The 25,078-nt window shown below is 44.9% G+C and overlaps 1 protein-coding gene across 2 annotated transcripts in view; it reads left to right on the top strand.

The window, feature by feature from the left end:
• YJEFN3 (YjeF N-terminal domain containing 3) overlaps positions 1-24,719 on the top strand; it is a 174,871-nt gene extending 150,152 nt beyond the window's left edge. For both annotated transcript variants that reach the window (XM_088478521.1, XM_088478520.1), the window contains exons 4-6: positions 2,752-2,865; positions 3,875-4,025; positions 24,509-24,719. In XM_088478521.1, the coding sequence (XP_088334647.1) occupies positions 2,752-2,865; positions 3,875-4,025; positions 24,509-24,708 (465 nt within the window). In that variant the 3' untranslated portion in view covers positions 24,709-24,719. The remainder of the gene's footprint in view (positions 1-2,751; positions 2,866-3,874; positions 4,026-24,508) is intronic.
• The last annotated feature ends 359 nt before the right edge of the window (positions 24,720-25,078 follow it).

Genomic DNA, 25,078 nt, shown 5'->3' with positions numbered 1-25,078 from the left:
CTGTTCTCCCAAACTATCTTATTCAGCCCCAGTAGTTTACGTTGGACCAAATTCCCAGCCAACTAATGAATATATTGCATGAGAAATCTATCTTCTACTGATGTGTTTTAAATTAATACATAGTTGAAACAGTTTAATCCAAAGTAATGTGATTTCATTTGCTTAATATCCCCATATGAAATAAAATTACTGCTTGTAGATACAATGTAGTTTAATAAACATCGACTGGATTGTTACTGAATAAAGCATCATTGTAAAGTCAGTTTTGTATATCACAAATTCTTCCCACAAACCAAACGCTGGGAAATAATATGAGCAAGCTGAATGCAGTTCTAGCTCTTATATCACAGGCAAAACCTCAAGTAAGATGAAAGTAGCACAGTGATAGCCGGTCTTTTATATAGTATGTAACTTGTACAGAATTTACATAAATTCTTGCGCTAACCAGACACAGTTGTGGGTATGTTATTAAAGAGTATTGTGGGCCCAATTCAGACCCGCTCACGAGCGCACAGTGCTCGCAAGCGGGTCGATGGTCCCTCACTGCGCATGCGCACGCCGGAGCCGGCTCTGGCGGGCACATGCGCGAGACCCGGCCAGCGACGGGCACTCCGTCGCTACGGGTCTCGCACCAAAACGGGATGGCTGTCGATTTTGATTGACAGCTCGCCCTGTTTTGGAGGCGGGCAGGGGGGTTGGCTGGCTAAACGGAGGTGTTCCCTCAGTAGTGAGCTTCTGGCTCTATTGGGGCTTGCGGTTGACGAGACCCTACCACAAGGGTCTCGTCGACAGCTCGATGGTCACGATGGTCGCGAGCATCACCTGGCCGTTCGCAAAAGCTGTGGGTGGTCATCCACAGCTTAGCGAGCGGCCAGGAGGACGGCTCACAAAAAAAAAAAATGCCGCCCTGATTCAGAGCGAGCGCTCTGAAAGAGCATCCGGCTCTGAATCAGGCCCTGTGTCCACTAGTAGCAAAAGGTTTTTTTTATGTGTTTCTCTACCAATCAGTGGTAGTTGATAAAACTATACTTTGGTAGACAAATGCATTAGAGAATTATTTCTCTGACATTTTTCTACCTCTGACATATGCTTTCCTCCTGTATATTGTTAAAAACCTTAATATATTTGAAAACTAATATTAAATCCCCATTTTATCTGCTCCTTCCTTATGCATATTAACATCCTTTATCTTGGTAAGATTTGAATGTAGATATGTAAATGTAATTTTATTAGCACTTTTTTGCACAATCTCTATTTTATTTCTCCCAATCAGCTTTGAGGTAGCATTTATCAAGTACATTCTATAAAATTATAGGTACAAGGTGACTGGTTGCTATGGGCAACTTCTCCACTGATCCACTTCTCCACTCTTTTCACTGCTTGATACATCAATCCCTGAGCGCATGATTTTTTAGTTTTTGGTATTAAACAGTAGTGTCACACTTTTGACCATTCCTCTAATCTACCTAGATTATCAATCATTTTGATAGTTTATCTAACCTGTTATATATATCTTTGCATTGTCTGCAAAAAGGCCAGTGTTACTAGCATCAATAATGATAAAGATAATAGAGGATTGGCCTGAATAAGCATCAATGGGTTAATTTTATCCAATATAGTAATCACTTTAACCATCTTCGAATCCAGTCCCAAATATTTAATTTATTTATCATTTATTATTTGTCTTCAATGTGGGAAAGTGTCAATGGTGTTGTTTAATTCTAAAAAAGCTGACATCTATGGCTGCGCCTTGGTGCTACTCTATCTCACTGACCGAGCCAGAGGCTGCCTGAACCAACACTATAGAATCCTATCAACAAACTAACTCGCTGGATGATACATCTATCTTCACCTATTGGTGCACCATTAAGGCTGTCCTTTGTGGAATCACTATACAGGTTGGGTATCGTCTTAAAAAACAGAGGAAGGGCTAATAGTTTAAGTTAGAACCGCAGCTCAGAGACCTTAAGTCTCAAAATCAGAAACGCTTCTCAGCCACCACTAGAAAAGAATTGGTGTCTGTCTATAGCCAACTTCATATAAGCTACACCAAATATTTTAATTGGCAGGTAATAGGGCAGGCAGACTCCTGGCTTGCAAACTTTGGTGCAAACAAGCCAGAAATAGTATTAAACATATTGGGCCTGATGCAGAGCCGCACCTAAGGCCCATGGTCACGTACTGTAGTTGAGCATTTTCTTTGCAACTGTGCATGCTCATAAATTTCTTAAAAATCCTAAAACACCTGTCACACAGAGTGTATGCACAAAGGTGCTATTGCAATCGAGATAGACAGTATAAGTGATGGGCAGTGACTAAAAATGAATGCAACAATTTCTAACGTCCCGTATTCTACCTCTTCTCCTATAGTCAAATGTCCCTGTCACTCTGATGTAGCGTTTGCTGCTTCAACACCTCCCCACTGTAGCCTTCTTGAAATCCCTGAACCTCCATCCACCTCCCCAGTTTAGACCTTACTTGTTAGGGGATGTCCTTTGTCTGCATTGTCTTTTTTTTTTGCTTTTCTGCAAAATGTATAACATGTTTATTTTATGATGTATTGTTTTCACTGGTGTTTTTCCTCTTTCCCCATTTGTATCCCTTGCTTCCTGTACCTACTTCCCTGTACCCTGCATATCCAACAACATTTTATATTAAACATAAAATAATCAATTTCAATTGTTTTTTTCTTTGTTTATTTAATATGTAATAACTATTTGAGATTAATAGTATAACTTTATTTTATTCTAGGATTATGAACCTACAATATTCTACCCTAAAAGATCATTAGACAATCTTTACAAGGATTTCACAATTCAATGTGAGAAGATGGATATTCCTTTTCTGTCTTATCTGCCAACAGAAGTAAGCAATGGGATGAATAAATAATGGTACCTTTCTGAGGTTAACCAATCTTTTCAGCAGTTTTACAAGTTTAATGGTAAAGTCGGGGATAAGTTGTTCAACAGTGGCATGGAAGGGCTGATCACATATGGGCTGGGAGACGAGCACAATAATAAGCCTGCTACACTGGTACCCTTCATGTTTACAATAACAGGTTATTATTATGTGAAGATAATAACCTGTTATTGTAAACATGAAGTCAGAATAAAAACAGCTGTTTCCTATTTACAGCCTCATGAGGCAATCTGCTAGATGACTTCTTAGTATTGGTCAAGTATGTTCATATACACTGGATGTACACTTATTAATGTACTATTTGCAGCACTGGTCCTTATCTGTAAAAAATGTCCCTGTGGAATTCAATACATAGAATTAAAAAATATGATGGCAGAAAAAACCCACAGACTCTCCCAGTCTGTCCTTTTAGCATGTGTTAATTTTTCAGATCTGTAATTTTTTCTGGTACCTTAGCAATGGTAATACGTTTGGCCCATACATTATTGCATTATTTTACTGTATGACTCAGTAGCATATAAAATGGGTGTAGGGTATGCAATAAACACGACCCATAGGTCAAACCTACACCCAGAACAGACTAACTCTGTGCCTCCCCCCATACCTGTTGCTGGTGGTGCCATCTTTCCAAAGACATCATCGGAAAAATGTGATGCCAGAAGTTGGTGTGGGGGCTCGCTGCCCGGTGGAGGGGTGTCGGCGGCATGGGTGAGGCTCTCTGCACACGGGCCCACACTTTATTTTTAAAACTCTGCTGGTATGAGTCCCCACCACAACTGCTGAGATAATATTCCATGTTTCTCCTTATTACTTTTCAGTCTTCCCCTCCTCAATTTTAAAGTGCGTCCTTTGTTCTTGTATCCTCTTCGTTTTAAAATACTCCCTTCCTGAATCTTCTGCCTTGCCCGTCAGTCTTAAAAAGTGTGACTGTTTACATTCTTCTTCTGTCCTACAGGTGCAGTTACTTAATGATGCATACAATTTAGTGGTGGATGCAGTGTTGGGTGTTGAGGCAGAAACCGAAGAAGTGATAGAACCATGGACAAATATTTTGGGGACTCTAAAGCAGATAAAAATACCCATTATCAGTCTGGACATTCCATCAGGTGCCTAACTAAGAAAAATGCTTTACTATGCAAATCAATGTATATAGGCTTGGTGTACATTAATGTATCCTGTTGGGAGCGATGACAAAGGTTCCTCAGGTCGGAACACACTCTTTGTTTGGTACAGTCTATGCCACATTATATTTCTGGTATATGCAATTGCATAGAGTGTAGCAAAGTGGCTATGTTTGCGTGATGCTGCATAAGCCTCATTTACTGCCTTATGCTAATGGTAGTTTCCATAGGGCTAATGTGAGGATCTGTGTGGCGTCAAGTGGGAAATTGCATTGCTCACTTTTTTTCTGTCTATAGTCACAGCTGTCATCATTGGTATTGGCAGATGCACCAGCCCCATGCTCGGTGCAAGAGATATGTCTGTACCAGGCTTCTCTTCTCCATATGCACAACCCCGAATAGCATCGACCTCTAGCTACACGCCCCCAGCACTCCCATGGCATTCCCACAAGACAGAACAATTTTGTGTGATCACATTGCCGCTACACAGCTCTCGCCCCAAAAGCCCATTTTACGTAAAGTGAGATCCAGTAAAGATCTGTCCGATTCAGAATAGGACTGAGTTATACAAAAATGCGTAAATTCGCTTCTGTGCACGGTGTGCTAAATCTCTGCACAAAGATACGTCCAAATCAGAATCAGCAGTGATACATTTCTTATTAAGCAGGTTAGGCATGTGCCTAGGGGTGCCACTTGCACTCAGACGTTTGTTTTATTACTGTCGAGCCAAAATGTTTTGAAAGCAAATTTTTAAAGCAACAAGGAAGCCCCTGTAAACCTATTTAGTAAATATATGTACTTAATTAAAAATACAAGAAAATGTCATGGCTCATGGCTTGTTTTATTAATATTAATTTTTATTATTACTATTATTATTATTATTTATTATACTTGCAATAGCCAAAATAGATATTTTGTACTAATAATAAAAATAATAACATTTGGTGGTGGGGGTGGCCTCCAATTGCATGTAAACAATAATAAGTATAGGTGTATATTGAATACAAATTACGGAAGTGAGGAATGGCACTCGCAGAACTTAAAAATCCAAAAGTGAATTATAATATATTGATCAAAATGTCTGATTCCACTGGAATCTTATTCACCACTCATGATCTGGATAACAGGCTGTAGAGTGTGTTGTAAAATAGTATGGATCCCACTCCTCGATCATTCTCCCTCAATGCTTGGGGAAATGAGAGAATTTTACACTGAAGATTTTTTGGTGTTTTACCAAAATAAATGTAAGTTGATAAAGATGATGGATTTGCTTTGTCTTTATCTGGTTATACTCTGCATAGATATTAAATCCGGAACTAACCACAGAGGGTGTACAGTGATTAATATAACTATTTGCACCAAATTATCCTAAACTTGCAGGTTGTTACTCAGTTTCATATTATATGACTGCTGCTGTGAGTCACAGTGGGCCTGATTCAGAGCCGGACGCTCTGACCAGATCGCTCGCTCTGAATCAGGGCCCTCCTACATGAAAATGGAGCGGCCTCTTGGATGCTCGCATAGCTGTGGGTGACCACCCACAGCTATAGCGAGCGTCCATGATGATGATCACGATGGTCAAGACCATCGCGACCATCGGGCTTGCGACGGAGACCATGCGGTAGGGTCTCGCTGCCGCAAGCCCTGGAGTGATTTTGGCTCTATCAGAGCCAAAATCACTCCCACTGACATCACTACTGATGTCAGTGGGGCCGGCTTCAGACGGTAGGCGTTCCCATGGGAACGCCTCCGCCTGGAAGCCACGCCCCCAGCACGCCCACCAAAGGGGGCGTGCTGTCAATCAACATCGACAGCATGCCCCCTTTGGTGCGAGACCCGGAGCGACGGCTACCCCGTTGCTAGCCAGGTCTCGCGCATGCGCACGACGGAGCTCCCTCCATCGTGCGCATGCGCAGTAGGGCACCATCGACCCGCTTGCGAGCGTCCTGCGCTCGCGAGCGGGTCTGAATCAGGCCCTGTGATCCCAATGCTTCTATTATGAACCATAGACAAGTGCAGTGGGGAATTTGCAGATGCCTGAAATCTCTCACTTAACCAGACTAACAGGGATATATAATATTCCACAGTGTTCATGTAGATTTTCTATTGCTACAATAATCTAGTTTTGCCCCAAATTATCAAGAAAAATTTCCAGTGGCAGCTGAGTGATTTTCAACTCTCCAACGATACTGACTGGCATCAGTGATACCCCTTTTACACTAAAATCCCAGGTCTGACCCGAGATTTGGAACACAGTATCAACCTGGAACAGACCCCTCTCACATTCTGGCTCCAACCTGGGTTATTCCCGGGTCAGGGTGTTTACACTACACACACGTTTATTATTATTGTGCATAGCCACACTTCATACACACACACACACACTCACACACACAAACGCACACACACTCTGCTTACAGAGGCAGGTTTTCCTCTAGGATAAGACTTATAAACACCCAGAAAAATGAAGCTTCCCCAAGGTGTATAAAGGTAGTTTCTCTGATATCTGCTGTAGTTCCTTCATTTCCAACACAAAACCAACCCCCATAGAAACCTATGAAAGACCCAACAAATCTTGTAGACTAACCAGGGTACCATCAAGATGCATCAACCAGGCACCCTCAACTGGTGGCCTGGCCAACACTATGCCAACACATATGCTCGAGACAATCGCACCGGGCACAAACGGGAATCTGCACACGGATGCAGAGGAACCAATGGACACTCCCCAGCTGATCAATCTTTGTATCCGGCACATAACTAAGTCGGCTATCAATACATGCGACCACAGAAAAGGAAGGGGAGAACTCTTGGAGGAGGCAACCAGCTCACCGATACGAAAAGCCCAGTGAGAAGCCATCGCAAAGGCGAGCTGAAACAAATAGGACTTTTACTAGGAGGAACAAACAAACAGGTGGGTCAGCACCAAATGCACGACAGAGCAGGAGTTATAGAGCACATGCGATCCTCAGGGACAAGCACCGACCATGCCCACTCTCCTTGTGAAGTCATGCTGTCCTCACAAGCAAAAACAGATACTCGCTAGCCGCAGCGTCACAAGATTTACCGGCAGAATAAAGGCACCAAACAAATGAAAGCAAAACGTAAGGCAGGGCCTTACCTTTCGCAAACTTGCGAGCCAAAAATTATTCTCACTGACTTCACACTGCCCGGTAAGATCTAAAGTTCCCAGGTGCAATGGAGCGAACAACTAAACCCTTCAATCAAGCAAGATGACCTGCAAACAGTGAGAGAGGCATATGTCACCAACCAAGGAAGCAGCAGGTGCAAGGGCCCTGAACTGAGACCACTGAAAGCGTGATAAAGCGTATTATGAACTCCAGGGACATGACACGCTACATAGCAGATGTTGAACTCCATGCACCGAATCACTACCTTCGCCAAAAGCTGGAGTCACCGGCAACAACAACAACAGCCTGCATTACCATGAGATTATCACACCAGAAGATGTGCCTATCACGCAGGCGCTCACCCCAAAGTTTCAGGGACACCACAATGAGGAAGAGTCTCGACAAAAGAAGGTTCTTGGACAGAACACCGGACACTCAGTCCTCCAGCCATGCGGTAGGTGATCAACAACCCTTCAAGTAAGCAACAAAATTCATCAGTGAAAATCTGAAATTTTAGGTTAGATAAAGGAGGGGAGGACCAAAAACTCAGACCATTAAAGTCTGTGAGGCTGCCGCTATAGGAACCCCAAATTCAAAGAAAATGGCACGCAGGGAAAAAAGCAACTGTTCGTAACGAGGTGAATCGGAGGGACCTACGCAGAGGAAGTCATCCAAGTAATGAGTAACACCCGACTCACCTGTGCCCATCGAGATGTACCCGTTTAGGAACAAAGTGAAGCATTCGAAAAAGCCGCAGGAAACCGAGCAATCCGTGGGCAAGCAGTGATTAGGCAACAGTTGAAAAGCGGAGTCCACATCTATCCAACCCAAAAGCGCTCCCATGCCAAATGACTGCACAATTGTCAAAGTGTCATCAAGGACTGATAACATACCCTTGCAACATTAGCTGGGATGGTATCATTGACTGAGAAACCCTCAGGATAAGAGAGATGCTGTATCAGTCATGTTTATCACAGGTGAAAGGATCAAGTCAGGAAAAGGTGGCACAGAAACTTATTGGATCACCTTGTTCTGACTTCTGAGGAAACAGCCCCAAGTAGCTAGGCTGCAAAACGCGTCAAATTCTGTCCCCTCCCTATGACGATTCCAGGAAGTGCTCTCTTTAAATAACCGGCAACAGCTTTCTTGGCTAGTGTTCATTCCAGCAGGCTTCGCCAGCGCTAAGGAGGCCACTCTCAGTCTGGACCAGGCATCAGCAACAGCGGTCAAAGAAGGGATTCAACTTTGCTACCACTGGGATCCCGCACATGGAAGTGGTAAGAGGCAGCTCTGTTGGTGCTGCAAATCTCTCATTACATTAGACGTGCAAAGCAACTTTTTACTGTCTTTATGTCATCAAGTACACTGACAATACAATGAAAGACATGACTGCATGTTAGACCCAGTGACATTGGCTGATAATAGACAAAGCTTGCATTTACTAATATTGCTCGGAGTTTTATTTTTGCATGCAACTAATCCTTTATATAATCCGGTAGAGACTTGTAAAAAAAAGTTTCAATCTTGCTGGAATTAATTCACACCTGATGACCGCTGGCTTGTACTAAACAAAGACTGCTTATACTAATATCGCTGGAACTAATCCTGCTTATACTTCTACTAAGACTGCTTATACTAATATCGTTGGAAGTCTAGTTGTTTGCATGCAACTAATCCTCTACACTATACTGAAGAGTGATAATATTATATATACTGTGTATATATATATATAAATATATATTAGGGGTGTGCACCGGACACTTTTCGTGTTTTGTGTTTTGGTTTTGGATCTGGATCTTTCTTCGTGTTTTGGATCTGGATTGGTTTTGCCAAAACCACCCTTCCGTGTTTTGGGTTCTGGGTTTTGTGTTTTGGATCTGGATTTTTTCTTAAAAAATAAAAAAAACCCGCTAAAATCACATAAATGGGCCTTTTTTTGTTCCTACGCTATTAATAACCCCAATAACATTAATTTCCACTCATTTCCACTCTATTCTGAACACCTCACACCTCACAATATTGTTTTTAGGCCAAAAGGTTGTACCGAGGAAGCTGGATGACTATGCTAAGCGACACAAGGGGGCGGCACAAACACGTGGCCCATCTAGGAGTGGCACTGCAGTGGCAGACAGGAAGCCAATCAGCGTTATGGTGCCCATTTGCATGTAGCACGAACCCGGGAGATCCGTGCTACATGCATCTGTGTGATTGGCACAGAGCAATGACAGGTCCGTGAGACCCGTCTGTGCTGCTGTGGTAAAAAAAAAAAAACCTGTGTAAAAAAAGAAAAAAATGGCGTGCACCCCCCCAAAAAAGAGCAACCAGCCCCGGGCATTAGTAACCCAGTGCTGGGTGTGCTTAAATACAGGGGACAAACGACGTAGGGGTCCCCTGTACTTAAGCACAACCAGCACCGGGCTAGTCAGAACCAGCGCTGGTTGCCAAAATACGGGGGACAAACGACGTAGGGGTCCCCTGTATTCTGCGCAACCAGCTCTGGGCTCTGATCCGGTCCTGGTTCTGGAAATATAGGGGACAAAAAATGAGTAGGGTTCCCCTGTATGTTCCAGAACCAGCACTGGACTTTTTCTAGCGGGGGGCTGATGCCACAGCCAGGGGAGCCCTTTCACCGGGCCCCCCAGCCGCAGCATCAACCCTGACCGCTAGTCAGCCCAGGCCGGGGATCCCTGGAGAGCTGGGGACCCCCCCAATAAAGGGGTCACCCTCTCCAGGGCACCCCAGGCCCAGGCTGATAGCCCGGGGCTATCCCCGCCACCCCTGGTGGCGGTGGGTGGCGGGTTGATTGTGTGGTGTGGTGTAAATAAAGAATATCAAACATTGTCTTTACAAGTAGAACTGCAAGTCCCAGCTAGCCTGCCCCGCATGCTGGTACTTGGAGAACCACAAGTACCAGCATGCAGGGCATTAAGGGCCCACTAGTACCTGTAGTTCACCTGTAAAAAAAATGTTTAAAAAAACACAGGACACACACACCGTGACAGTATAAGTTTATTAAACATACATACACACACACACACACACACACACATGTACACATACTCACCTATGTAACCCTGTAGCATCGGTCCACTTGTCCGGTAAAGTATCCCTAGGGGACCTGTGAAAAAAAACATACTCACCATCTCCTATGCGAGGTTCTGTCCTCTTCGTTCCAAAGTAGGCATCCCCGGACTTGGCAAAAAAAAAAAACGAAAACGCGATCCACGAACTTAGTACCGTTCTATAGAACGGTACTTCCCGAATGAGAGCTTAGCGGCGGGGTATCACCATGGAAACCCCGCTGCTAAGCGTTCATTGGCTGAGAGAGGTCATCTCCCGTCTCTCAGCCAATGAACGGCTCCCTCCATTGTAGTCAATGGTGGGAACCGCAGGGTAAACTTTAATAACCTTGCGGCTCCCAGCATTGACTACAATGGAGGGAGCCGTTCATTGGCTGAGAGACGGGAGATGACCTCTCTCAGCCAATGAACGCTTAGCAGCGGGGTTTCCATGGTGATACCCCGCCGCTAAGCTCTCATTCGGGAAGTACCGTTCTATAGAACGGTACTAAGTTCGTGGATCGCGTTTTCGTTTTTTTTTTTTGCCAAGTCCGGGGATGCCTACTTTGGAACGAAGAGGACAGAACCTCGCATAGGAGATGGTGAGTATGTTTTTTTTCACAGGTCCCCTAGGGATACTTTACCGGACAAGTGGACCGATGCTACAGGGTTACATAGGTGAGTATGTGTACATGTGTGTGTGTGTATGTATGTTTAATAAACTTATACTGTCACGGTGTGTGTGTCCTGTGTTTTTTTTAAACATTTTTTTACAGGTGAACTACAGGTACTAGTGGGCCCTTAATGCCCTGCATGCTGGTACTTGTGGTTCTCCAAGTACCAGCATGCGGGGCAGGCTTGCTGGGACTTGCAGTTCTACTTGTAAAGACAATGTTTGATATTCTTTATTTACACCACACCACACAATCAACCCGCCACCCACCGCCACCAGGGGTGGCGGGGATAGCCCCGGGCTATCAGCCTGGGCCTGGGGTGCCCTGGAGAGGGTGACCCCTTTATTGGGGGGGTCCCCAGCTCTCCAGGGATCCCCGGCCTGGGCTGACTAGCGGTCAGGGCTGATGCTGCGGCTGGGGGGCCCGGTGAAAGGGCTCCCCTGGCTGTGGCATCAGCCCCCCGCTAGAAAAAGTCCAGTGCTGGTTCTGGAACATACAGGGGAACCCTACTCATTTTTTTCCCCTGTATTTCCAGAACCAGGACCGGATCAGAGCCCAGAGCTGGTTGCGCAGAATACGGGGGACCCCTACGTCGTTTGTCCCCCGTATTTTGGCAACCAGCTCTGGTTCTGACTAGCCCGGTGCTGGTTGTGTTTAAGTACAGGGGACCCCTATGTCGTTTGTCCCCTGTATTTAAGCACACCCAGCACTGGGTCACTAATGCCCGGGGCTGGTTGCTCTTTTTTTGGGGGGGGGGCACGCCATTTTTTTCTCTTTTTACACAGGTTTTTTTTTTTTTATTTACCACAGCAGCACAGACGGGTCTCACGGACCCGTTAGTGCTCTGTGTCAATGACACAGATGCAAGTAGCACGGATCTCCTGGTCCGTGCGTGCATCTGTGTCATTGAAATACACAGCAGCACAGACGGGTCTCACTGACCCATCTGTGCTCTGTGTCACTGTCAATCACACAGATGCATGTAGCACGGATCTCACGAGTCCGTGCTACATGCAAATGAGCACCATAATGCTGATTGGCTGAGAGCCGTGACAGACGGCTCTGTCAGCCAATCAGCACTTTGCCCATTAAAGGCAAAGGCATTTTTTTTTAAATGGCCGCTCGAGGCAAAACCTCGAGATCCGACAGCAGATCTCGAGGTTTTGCCTCGGGAGAGGGATCCGGGGCAGACAGGGAGATCCGAGCTTGGGCTCGGATCGCCCCGGATCCCCGAAGTTCGGGTGGGTTCGGTTCTCAGGGAACCGAACCCGCTCATCCCTAATATATATATATATATATTATCAAAAGGTGCGGCACTCTTCTTGTAGAAAATCACTCCACGTGTTAAATAAATGTCATCAATGTTTCAGTGCCTTTAAGGCACTATCTTCAGGATGTACCATATACTGTATAGGAAGAGAGAAGCCGTGTCACTCACAGGACTTGTTGCATCAAAAAACGTTGGTGACATTTCACCTGAGCCTATTATATGACATATAAAAAGCTTAGGTGATATGTCACCAGCGTTTTTTTGTGAGTGACACGGCTTCTCTCTCCTTGTATTTTCTATAACCGAGGGCACCCAGGCACTTTGTTTTATAGTGGAGGAGTGCTAGCCAACTCGCTGTTTTGGATCTGTATCGCCTCTGGTTTTGGATCTGGATTGCTTTTGCCAAAACCGCCCTTCCGTGGTTTGTTTTTTTTGGTTTTGGATCGGTATTATTTTTTTTTTTTAAAAATCATAAAAAAAACAGCTCAAATCACATAATTTGGGCCTGTTTTTGTTCCTACAGTATTATTAACCTCAATAACATTAATTTCCACTCGTTTCCAGTCAATTTTGACCACCTCACAGCTCACTATATTGTTTTCATCCAGTTTAGGCCCAGGATTTGCACCAAGCTAGCTGGCTGACTAAGCTAAGCAGCAGCAGTGGGTGGCACAAACACGTGGCAGTTCAACTTCCAACATGGCGCATCAGGAAACAAATGTTTTTATTATTAAAGAGAAGTTGGAGTATGTATGTAGTTGAAGGCAGGGACAGGAAGGGTTGGTTGGTAGTAAATTTAATTTAATTTTTTGATTCCGAAGTAAATTTACATAAGGCATTTCCGAAAAAAATTTTTACTCATTCACATCAGTCTTTGCCCCAGAAAAATTCTTGAGTGCCATGCCTGCTGCTGGGAGTGGATTTTCATCCCAGAAAGGGACCAGGAAGACTTCTAGTAGTGCTTTCCAAAACAATTGACTGTTAAATAATCCTTTGCAAAGATTCCACTTGAAAAGCATTTCCCAGCCCGTACAAGGACATTAAAAAAAACCCATAGTTAATGGCCTCCAAACTGCCGTTGTACCCACTGTCCACCAGTACAAATATGTGGACAAGCGGAACAGAGCAAATGAAAGATTTCAGATTTAAGGTCTTATGTCTCTCTTGAGAATCTGCACCTGCTTCTGCTGCTAGGAGTGGATTTTCATCCCAGAAGGGGACCAGGAAGAGTGCTTTCCAAAACAATTGACTGTTAAATAATCCTTTTCAAAGATTCCACTTGAAACTGTTTCTCAACCTGTACAGGGACATGAAGAAAAACATAAACAAGCGGAACAGAGCAAATGCTAGATTTCAGATTTAAAGTTTAAGTCTTAAGTTGTGTCTTTCTTGAGAGTCATTGAGCAACATGCCTGCTGCTGGGAGTGGATATTCATCCCAAAAGGGATGAAGACGTTGTTTCTTCTTCCTAACGGACACATATCTGAAGAACTCAAGTGGCACGTGAAACTGCGATGGCTTCTCCTTCAGTTTCTCCAGCAAGTGCATCTGCTGAGAAAAAACGAAACACCCACTGGTGATGCAGTTGAGTCAACACAACCAAGTTTTGACATCTGGTCGGGTCAGACTCAGAATTGCCTACAATTAATGATTCCTCTACCGTGACTCCATCTGATACGGTCACCATCTAAAGAATGTTTGAGGACTATTTAAAACATTTTAATGAAAACATCCAAATAGGCATGTCAGACAGTCCGTTTGACTACTGGCAGGAAAAAAGGTAGTTTGGAGGCCCTTGCACAAACTGGCTTTGCTTTACTTGAGCTGTCCACCCTCCAGTGTGTACTCAGAAAGAGTTTTCAGCACAGTCGGGAACCTTGTCAGTGATCGGCCTTGACTACTTCCACAAAATGTGGAAAAGATGATGTCCATCAAAATGAACTACAAAGTCTACGAGAAAGACCTTTACCGTCAATTACGTGCATTAATTACAGAGGCACCTGTAATGGTGAATTCCAGCGGGGACAAATTAATATTGTGTGATGAAGATGATGTATACATCACCCCAGATTATACCAGCACCCAAGCCTATATCATCATCCCATCCTGTGTTGTGTATAAATTACAGCTGTGCTCCCTGTTAGAGTGGGGATTCATTATCCACTTTAGTGGATATAAGCTCCATTTTAGTTCATATCATCACACCCCCTACACATCTTCTGACTTGGGCTACAGGAGGAGCAGCTGCACTCTGGAATACGGTTGCATGGAGTTGCCCCTCTGACTTGCTGAAATTCAGGTAGAAGGGCCATGGGTAGGGAGTAGGGACACTATAATCAGAGAACACAGTTTTAGCTGCTTTATTCCATTTTTTAAACCATATCCTCTATTTTCATCTTTTGAAAATATGTTTACGTGAATCTAAGCTGAGGCACTTGTGATGTCATTATGATTAATATATAATGCGTGTTATTTAGCATTTTGTTGTGGTCTTGTAGTCGACGTGTAGACTAATCATTTATTTATGATTGAGGAAAGAAGTGAAAAGTTGCATTTTATTTTTGCTAACTTTGTGTTTATTAAATTGTAAAATTGTGAAGGTTCCACTTAGTGTCACAAGGTTTTTTTCTGAATAAGAAAAGAATAACACACTGCGCTACCACTTACAGTGTGACAATTTTTTTTAAGAATACACTGCATTTTCCACTAACAGTGTGACAATATTTTTTATGAATACACTGTGTTTTGCACTTACAGTGTGACAATATTTTTTATGAATACACTGTGTTTTGCACTTACAGTGTGACAATATTTTTTATGAATACACCCTGCAACCCCTGCCCTGGATGGACACAGCAACCCCTGGATGGGCACAGAAGCCCCTGCCCTGGATGGACACAGCAACCCCTGGATGGACACAGCAGCCCCTTGATAAACGACACAGGCAACACCCCTGCGCAGCTACGTTGCTGATAAGTGTAGCTAACGCGCGCACACTCACAGAAAAAAAAATTATATATATTATTTTTGCACTTGGGGGGAGAGCACCCCTGAACGAGGCAGCAGCTCTTTGATAAACAACACAAGCAGCACCCCTGCGCAGCTACATTGCTGATAAGTGCGGCTAACGCGCACAAACACACAGAAAAACACACTTTTTTTTTTTACACTGGGGGTGAAGAGCACCACTGATGGACAGAGCACCCCTTGGACAACACAGCAGCACCCCCTTATGGACTGCAGTGACATAGCAGCCACTGAAGCCCCCCTCTTCTGTCTGCAGCACAGCTCCTATAGACAACACAGACCTTATGGAGAACAGCTCAGCCCAGCCAGCTCCTATGGACAACAACAGCAGCCAGCCCCTATGCACAGCAACAGCACAGCCGCTATGGACAACAACAGCACAGCACAGCCCCTGCTTCCTCTTCACTCTCCACTACCGGAATTAAAATGGCGGCGAGTGTGGGAACCTTTATACAATCCAGAACCCAGGAGAATCCGACAGCGGGATGATGATGTTTTGCCCCGCTTTGAGATCTGAGTCAAGCGGGAAAACCCGAGCCGGACTCGGATCTCGTCTCGGATCTATAAGTTCGGGTGGGTTCGGTTCTCAGAGAACTGGACCCGCTCATCTCTAATATATATATATATATATTCTGCTGGAATCTATTTATACTGCTTATTTACTAGCTTGCACATGAGCATAAACAATTGATGTTATGTGTATGTGTATATTGTGTGTGGTTTTAAAGCTAAGTTTATAGCCATTAGATTCACCATGAAGCTCTTATCCGTCAAGCAAATGTGAATGAGCAGATGTGGTTAGATGTCTCTATTTTCTTATATACTAATATTTAATATTTTAGACCATTAATTATAATACATTTTATGAATATTGTGATTAGACAGTGCTTTCTCGATTTTCTCAATCTGTGTTCAGCTTTGGGAATGGAGTCAGATATAGCAAGTAACTGTGCATCTACATAAAACCATGCTGCACTGCAGGTGGGGCAGATTTATAATGTTCAGAGAGGTTTGGGCGGGGTGTGTCCAAACTGAAATTTACTTTGCAGTGTAAAAATAAAGTTGACCAGCATTCGTGGCCTACATGTTAAATAAATGTATGTATAATATTTGCACCCCTTGCATTGCAACATGATTTGTCCAGGTTCACAGTTACTTGCAATATCTAAAGCTGGCCACACACTAGACCAACTTACATCCAACCATCCACTAGTTGATTGGTTGGAATGAAAATCTGGTAAGGAATGAAAGCAAATGACAATCAGCAATTTGCTCCCAAACGCCAGAAAATGGACAAAAACTGTTGTTTGAACAAACTGTTTAGATCAAACATTTAACAAACTTGTCTGAACGTCCATTTTCATCTGTTTTCTGGCATTTAAGAGCAAATTGCTGATCATCAGTTACTCCCATACGTTACCAGATTTTCATTCCAACCAGCCAACTAGTTGGATGGTTGGATGAAAGTTGGTCTAGTGTGTTGCCAGCTTTACTCTATTACCAAAACTGAATCAGGCACAATGTGCGGCAACTCTAACATAGACCGCAATTTATTGGGGCACCCCCTACCACAGCACCAAAAACCGTATGCCAAAACCCCACAGAAAAGCTTTGTGACAAAAAGTCAGCGTCATCGCATTTGGGATACCACTCTGACCATTTACCGAGGGTCCTGAGCAGACCCAAAATGTTACTGTTTCTTGCACCAATAAATTCAAGTAATTTATACATTCAAACGGTTTCCAAAGTTACGTTTCTTTTTGCACACATCTACCCTACCCTCCAACATGACCCATTCCATTAGGTACAAAATGCTCTGCTACTGGGCTTCCTTCTTAATTTCTGATTGCAGTCACCTGTGTTGAGCTAGTTAATTGATGAGACAGGCGTTTCAACACAGGTGGCTGCAATTATCACTTAAGAAGGAAGTCCTGGAGCAGAGCATTTTGTACCTAATGGAATGGGTCATGTTGGAGGATCTGATATACACACGCAATATATATATTACATAAAATATATATATGCATTACTATTCCTAACCTTTTGCTTTGCTTTTGTCTTTTGCACATGAATACATTTGCAATATAATGTGTGAGTTTAAATGTATTTTCACACTCGGACTACAGGCCAGGGGCGGAACTACCGGCGGTGCACTGCATCGGGGCCCGCTGCAATATAGCCTACCCTCCAACATGACCCCTCCCATCAGGTACAAAATGCTCTGCTCCTGGACTTCCCACCTAATTTATGATAGCAGCCACCTGTGTTGAGCTAGGTAATTGATGAGAAGGGTGTTTCAACACAGGTGACTGCAATCATAAATTAGGTGGGAAGTCCAGGAGCAGAGCATTTTGTACCTGATGGGAGGGGTCATGTTGGAGGGTAGGCTATATTGCAGTCATGTTGGAGAGTCTGATATAGGTGTCCACACTTCTCGGCGTTGTTTGTAAATGACAGGCTGCAGTGCAGCTGTTTGCCGAGCTGTCATCAAGGCTGTGACTGAGCCGGTTGGCAGCTACACGCAGAGAAGACCAGGGCACAGTGCAGTCAGGCTCAGCACTGCCATGCACTACTAGGTAATAACTCCCAGTAGTCTCTGCAGTGGGGTCAGAGGAGCATGTGCTGAGCTCTGATTGGAGGTGCCCATCACATGCTCCTCTTACTTGGAATTTAGCAGCAGTGCAGCCTCATGGGTTTGACTCATTGTGAGGCTGTGACTGCTGCTCTACTGGCTGCCTGAGGATGCTGCTGGGGAGTACACTGTGTGTGCACTATAGGTGGCATAATGTGTGAGGACTACAGTGTTGCATAATGTGTGGGCAATACAGGTGGCATAATGTGTGGGCACTACAGGTGGCATAATGTGCGGGGACTACAGTGTAGCATAATGTGTGAGCACTACAGGTGGCATAAGGTGGGGGCACTACAGTGTAAAATAATGTGTGGGCACTACAGGTGGCATAATGTGCAGGGACTACAGTGTAGCATAATGTGTGGGCACTAGACGTGGCATAATGTGTGAGCACTATAGTGTGGCATAATGTGTGTGGAACTACAGTGTCACATAATGTGGGGGGCACTACAGTGTGGTATAATGTGTTAGGGACCCACTGCATCTCCATGTCAACCACTGCCTGTCACCTCTTCCTATCACCCTCTCCCTGTCATCCACTGCCTCTCCCCTTTCCCTGTCACCCTCTCCCTGTCACCCACTGCCTGTCACCTCTCCCTCTCACCCACTGCTTTTCCCTGTCACCTCTCCCTATGATTCTCTCCCTTTCACCCATTGCCTGTCAACTATCCCTGTCACTCTCTCCCCCTCTGTCACCCACTTCTTCTCCCTGTCACCTCTCACCCTCTACCATCACCCACTGCCTCTTCCCTCTACCTGTCACCCTCTCACTGTCACCCACTGCCTCTTCCCTATCCCTGTCACCCACTGCTTCTGCCTGTAACCCACTGCCTGTCACTTCTCTCTATCAACCTCTCCCTGTCAACCACTGCCTCTTACCTCTCCCTGTCACCCACTGCCTGTTATCTCTCCCTGTCACCCACTACTTCTCCCTGTCACCCACTGCATCTTCCCTCTCCCTGTCACCCACTGCATCTTCCCTCTCCCTGTCACCCACTGCCTGTTAACTCTCCCTGTTACCCGCTACTTTTCCCTGTCACCCTCTCCTTGTCACCTTTTTGCCTCTCTTTGTCTACCTCTTGCCTCTCCCTGTAACCCACTGCACTTTGAACTTGGAGTAGGGTGGAGGAGGCGGGCCCAAAGCAAATTTTTGCACCTGAGCCCACCACTCACAAGTTCCGCCACTGCTACAGGCTGCCTCCATCCCTACACACACACTAACAAGCTGCAGACTGCCCTCATCAATTTCCATTCCTCCCCTGCACACACCCTTGAAATGAAGGCTGTCCTTTCCAGGGGCAATCACAGTGTTCCTAACCTATGAATATACCCACCACCTGGGACTAAGTAGTAGACAGCAGCAGCTCCTTGCCTGTCTGGCCCAGGGGTTTGCACATCATAGGCCATAGGCTGCAGTCTATGCAGTCCTCTGCTCCCTGCCATCCCAGTGATTGACAACTGATGTCACCAGGAGGTGGGGCTTAAGTCTGTTGGCCACAAGGAGTGGAACCTAAATGAGGGGGCGTGGCTTAAGTCATGACCTGCCAGCAGACAGGCTGGCTTATAGGAGCTGCATGAGCTACAGCCCCTAGGAGCCAGATAGGGCTGCCATAATAGCACGGGAGTGGCTTCCCATGGGAATCCCTCTCTCTGCTACTGCAGTCCGGACTTGCAGTCCCAGGGGGAGAAAACACCTCCCTGCCTGTCTGGCTGTGATCAGCAGGAAACGCTTCCAATCAGAAGTCACTACCACTGCTAGAAAGTCCCTGCGAGTGGTGGATTTTACTGGGGGGGGGGCTGCAGTCCCTCAGTCCCTAGGTAAAATCCACCACTGGTAGTAAATGTGAAGACTGGGAGGCTGGACTCTCTGCAGACGTGATGTCTCATGAAGGGGGTAGGTGTACTAAGCTTGGAAAGTGATAAATTGGAGAGTGATAAACTACCAACCTCAGCTCTCAACTGTCATTTTTCAAACACAGCCTGTAAGATGACAGTTAGGAGCTGAGTGGCTGGTAGTTTATCACTCTCCAATGTATCACTTTCCAGAGCTTAGTACATCTGCCCCGAAATGATGCACCTGGATGTCGGCAGCAGCTTCCTTTGGCTAACTTTCTTAATCCCGTGAAGGCACAGAGAACTCTGATGCCAGAGCTCTCTGTCTTAGGAGCTGCCACATGGGTTCCCTGTGCCACTGTGTGTATTGTCACTTCAGCATTTATTACTAACACTATCAAGCCACATCACCTGGCATAAACCAGGAGCATATACTACTGTTCTCTTCTGTCATAAAACTGGCTTCTATGGTACCCTTGCAGAGTCAGGGGATCCAGATGTGTACATCCCTGGAAGTCGAGCAAATTGTGTCTTTTACACCTCTTTTGTTCTCACAGAAAATCTGTATCTTGATCTTGGTCTAAAAAAGTACATTTCATTATTTTGAGGGTATGCAGTTACCTTAGCACATTCCTATTTATGATTATTTTTATATACTACATTATGTTTTGGCATCTCTTTTTAAAAAAATTTGTTTTAGAATCCATACTTGATTACTCTCCCGGAATGTCTTTGTGACTTTCGAATCTCGCAATTGTGGTCAAGTCTCCCAGAGCCCCCCCCCCACTGCCCACTTTCCGAGTGCCAGTAATTGTGGCACTGTATAGCAGGGGGCAGGGCCATGAAGATGCTCTCATACTGTATCCCCCCTCTGCTCCACCCACTTGGCCATGCCACACCCACCAGAGGAGGCAGTCAGAAAGTAGGTAAGTATGTTTTGGGTATTACATAAGCATGTGCATGTTAAAGGAGGCTGTTATCACTATATTTTATCTATTATGATTCTATGTTTATACCACTAGGCACATTTTATTCTCTTTTTCCATAATATAGACTATTGCTAAATGAATAAGTATAAAAGCAGAATAACTATGGCCTAAAATGAATCATGCATTCTTGTGCTGCCCAAGATATTGCGTTCCAAGGAGAATATATTAAATTGATACATATTTGAGGGTTAAGAGTACAGGTCACTATTGGGGAATTTTTGTTTGTGTACCTCTTCGTAAGGCTTTTATGGGACTCTCTAGAGTAAGGAGCTATGATATGAGAGTCAGCAGACATGATGTCATGTGAAAACATTAAACGTCTGCCCAGTGCGTCTGGAAAATCCATTCAGCAGCAGGAAGAGAGGATGAATTGAGCTGGTGGATCAACAAAATCTCAGTGAGAAAGGATTGTTACCTCCTCTTCCCTCTGGCTAACTTGTACCAAGTGCAGGCAGCGAAATACCTTCCTAATGCTTCCCAAACAGAAGCTTATAATAACAGTGTGCAATATTCCTTAGTTGATTCGTATTATAACTTATCCCAGGGATCATGGGAATTAATTCTACTGGTTATGTAACATTATGTATATACTCTACTTTTTATATAAACTTATAGTCACAGTCCAGCATGTATATGATGTCATGATGCACTAAGCCTTGGAGAGTGATAAAATGGAGAGAGATAAAGTACCAACCAATCAGCTCCTAACTGTCAGTTTACAGGTTGTGTTTGAAACCTGACAGGAGCTCATTGGTTGGTACTTTATCTCTCTCCACTTTATCACCCTCCAAGGCTTAGTGCATCTCCTCTGGGTGGCTGGATGTGTGACTGCTGGGAGCGGGGCTCACCAGCACCACTCACCTCAGCAGGCAGGCGCACCCTGGGGCAGGGCAACTACTGACGTTATGCCGGGTACACACTAGACGATATGTCGTCTGATCCCGCAGATTGGAGCGACATATCAGGTACATACCTAGTATGTACCCATGATATGTCAGGCTTGCCTACCCTCCTGATTTGGCCGGGAGCCTCTCGATTTTCGGGTGCCGCTCCCGGCCCCCCGGAAAGGCAGGGAAGCCTGCGACCCTCCCAACCTCCCCCCAGAAAAAAATAGAAACCCCCACAGTGGGGGGGGCGGTGACGCAATTCGCGATGTATCGCGTCATCGTGGCCCCGCCCCCTGCTTCACAATGCTGAAAATAACGGCATTGTGAAGAGGGGGCGGGGTCACGATGACGTGATCGTGTGGCCATGCCCCGGCTCTGCCCCCAATGTGACATCAATGGCTGGCCCCGCCCCCCGCTGTTAGCTGACAATCAGCTCCCTCCTGGAAGGCCAGGGCCGTCTTTTTCATTGGGCTTGTTGGGCAGTTGCCCAAGGGTCCGAAGATTCAAGGGGCCCGCTAGCCCCCTGCAGCTGCGTGCAGAAATTAAATTTCTTTTTTAAAGCTCTGTGCATATTGATTCAACCCCCGGGACGGGTGACGAGCAATACCACCCCCCTGCTCCCCTCCCCTACCCCATCCCTGCCCACGGTTGACGAGTGAAAGTACTCACCAGTCCGCTGCATGTGCCAATCAGACGTCTGCTTGACTTCATGCGCAAGACACAGCAGCTCCGCCCAGGCCTCCTGCTGCTGGCTTCACCTCCACGCTCAGTCACTGCCGCCGCTTGCCGCGTAGTCCTACTTTCTCTCTGGTGCCGGACTGGTGGTGGTGAGGTCACTGGGGCAGGTCGTTGAGGATCCGTCCATAGTCGTCCCGGGGTCTGGTCTCAGCTGCCTCTCAAGAGTCAGTACTCAGGTGACAGGTCAGGAGGTGATAGGAGTCATAGGACCACTTTGAAGGCAGCTTTTATGTTGAGTTAATATGTATGGGATGATGGGAGATGGGAATGCAACCTACCAGTTGTTTACTATGAACCTGTCATACATTACATTATCAAAAATGTCCTAATAGTCATCATGAGCAGCCAGCCATACTTATGGGGTCCCCATAATCGGGTGGTGTGAAATCAAACCCACTTTACTATTCAAAAATTGTATAACTCTTCCAGTGATAAATGAGAATGCCTTCACAATCTGGATCTGTATGTATGAGAGCTGAGTTAATGAAAATGTTTATACATTGTTATACAGGTGGTACATCCAGACTCATGGGACACATGGACGCACATCATGCAGTCATCAACGTTTCAGTTTAATAACTTTTGTCAGGATACCTGTTATCCAGTTATTAAACTGAAACGTTGATAACTGCATGATGTGTGTCTAATAGGTGTCGGTCGCATCAAACAAGTCCTGTAAGTGCCGCTTTTCACAATACCTGTATCTTTTTTGTATATACTATATATATATCAGTAGTGGCTCCAGGCCCGGCAAGCCGCACCGTCGCCCGGAGTGCTATTGTAGCTGACGGGCGCAGGAAAAGGATTCATATTAAATAATTATTTCATACTGTATGGTTGGCCAATTATTTAACTTTTTTTTTTTTTAGATTTAAACTGATTTTGTTGAAAGTACTACTAAATATAAAGGTTTAATTTATTGACCATTACATTTTTTTCCCATGAATGTGTGGGTAGGGACCCCAGTGCATTGCTTTGCCCAGGGCCTACACTGCTGTTAAGACAGCTCTGCGGAAGGCTGGAGCTGATTGTCGGCAAGTATGTGATATGTGCACTCCCGCGGGTAGCTAGTGCCATCGCCCATTGGCCCTGCAGAATGCAGCATGACACGTAGTTTCCCCCCATCAGACCCGGCATCGGCAAGTTTGTATGCACTTGTAGCATGCTCTGTCCTGTCGCCGGTGATGTCGTGCTGGGTACACATCAGTGTGCCCTCTCTATGGGCAGAAACTAGGCAGTGAAGGCGGGCCGCGGTTGACAAACAGCAGTGTGCCCTGGGAATAGAGGGGTGGAGAGGAGAGAGTTAAAGATGGTACAGAGTCGATAGGGGTGGTGTGACGGTGGCACAGGGTGGAAAGCTGATTTATGTGTTTCTCCTCAGTGATCTACAGTAGTGCTAACGTTAGAATCTGGGGTTAGTATTTTAACACACAGGGTCTGATTCTGATTTAGACGCAGCGGTGCCAACTATTTGGAGCGGGTACAACTTTGTATTTTTTTTTAACTAGCCTCACATGCTGGCCATGCCAACTTTAGTAAATTTTGGTGGTGGGGAGGGGATGCTGTAGTATAGGCATGCTCTGGCCATCATGTCTCCACCCTACACCTCTGCACTCACCTATGCATACTGATCTTCTATTGGCTATCAGCCACTGCTGTTTTCTTCCCATTATTGATGATGATGGCTAGATCTGTGCTTGTGTGCAACATGCATGTGACAATGAAACTGGCACCGTAAATTGCTTCTAGAGATATCCATGAAAAAACTTTTGCTCATTTACTACACATTTTCTAGAGCACAGGTTCTCAAACTCGGTCCTCAGGACCCCCAAACAGTTCATGTTTTCGATGTCTCGACACTGAATCAAGAGAAATAATTAGCTCCACCTGTGGACCTTTTAAAATGTGTCAGTGAGTAATGATTACACCTGTGCACTTGCTGGGTAACCTGCAAAACGTGAACTGTGTGGGGTCCTGAGGACAGAGTTTGAGAACCACTGTTCTAGAGGCAACTAACTAATGAATCAGGAGAGATATTGAAACAGTAAATTTAAGATAAAACTACATTTTTAAATAATCATTTAGATTTAATTTTGCAGAATATATTAGAAAATTAATTCCCATTGTTTCATGTTTTGTTCAGCTATTTTTACATTATCACTAGTGCAGTATGTGTGAAGTGTTTAGATCAGGCTTCCTATACTAATAAACGTTTGTCTCTCTGGCAGGCTGGGATGTAGAGACTGGGAATACGGAAGGTATTATTCCTGAGGTCCTAATTTCATTGTCTGCTCCCAAAAGATGTGCAGTTCATTTTTCTGGGAAACACCACTTCATTGCAGGGAGATTTCTGCCCTACGATGTACAGAAGAAATTCGACTTGAACCTACCAAAATATTCTGGAACAGAGTGCGTGGTGGAGATTTAGAACAGAACATCTGCTTTCAGTTTGCAAACTGTCAATAAATGTATACATTTTCTCTATCGTGCCAATTATTGCGAGTTTCATTTAATAGGTAGAAGAGGTGTCATAATGTCAGGTATTCAAATATGTTCTGTAAAATATTTGTCTCATTCACAATTTGGTTGCAAAATTTTGAATATTTCACTTGTGGGATTTGGCCTTCCATGTTATCACTCCTAATCCAGCCACACCACACAGCAGAAAGAATAATGGTTGTCTTCCACTCTCTATTCATAGACTATAAATTCAGTAAGTATACCTTTACCACTCCCTTATCAGAAAAGAATGTGATTTATTTTAAACCACATGATACTGATGCAAATGTAAAGTGTCA

The sequence above is a fragment of the Taudactylus pleione genome, unplaced genomic scaffold (assembly GCF_031769625.1).
Source record: "Taudactylus pleione unplaced genomic scaffold, aTauple2 ptg000214l, whole genome shotgun sequence".
NCBI classification, from domain to species: Eukaryota; Metazoa; Chordata; class Amphibia; order Anura; family Myobatrachidae; genus Taudactylus; species Taudactylus pleione.
This window is presented reverse-complemented; position numbering and strand designations above follow the sequence as displayed.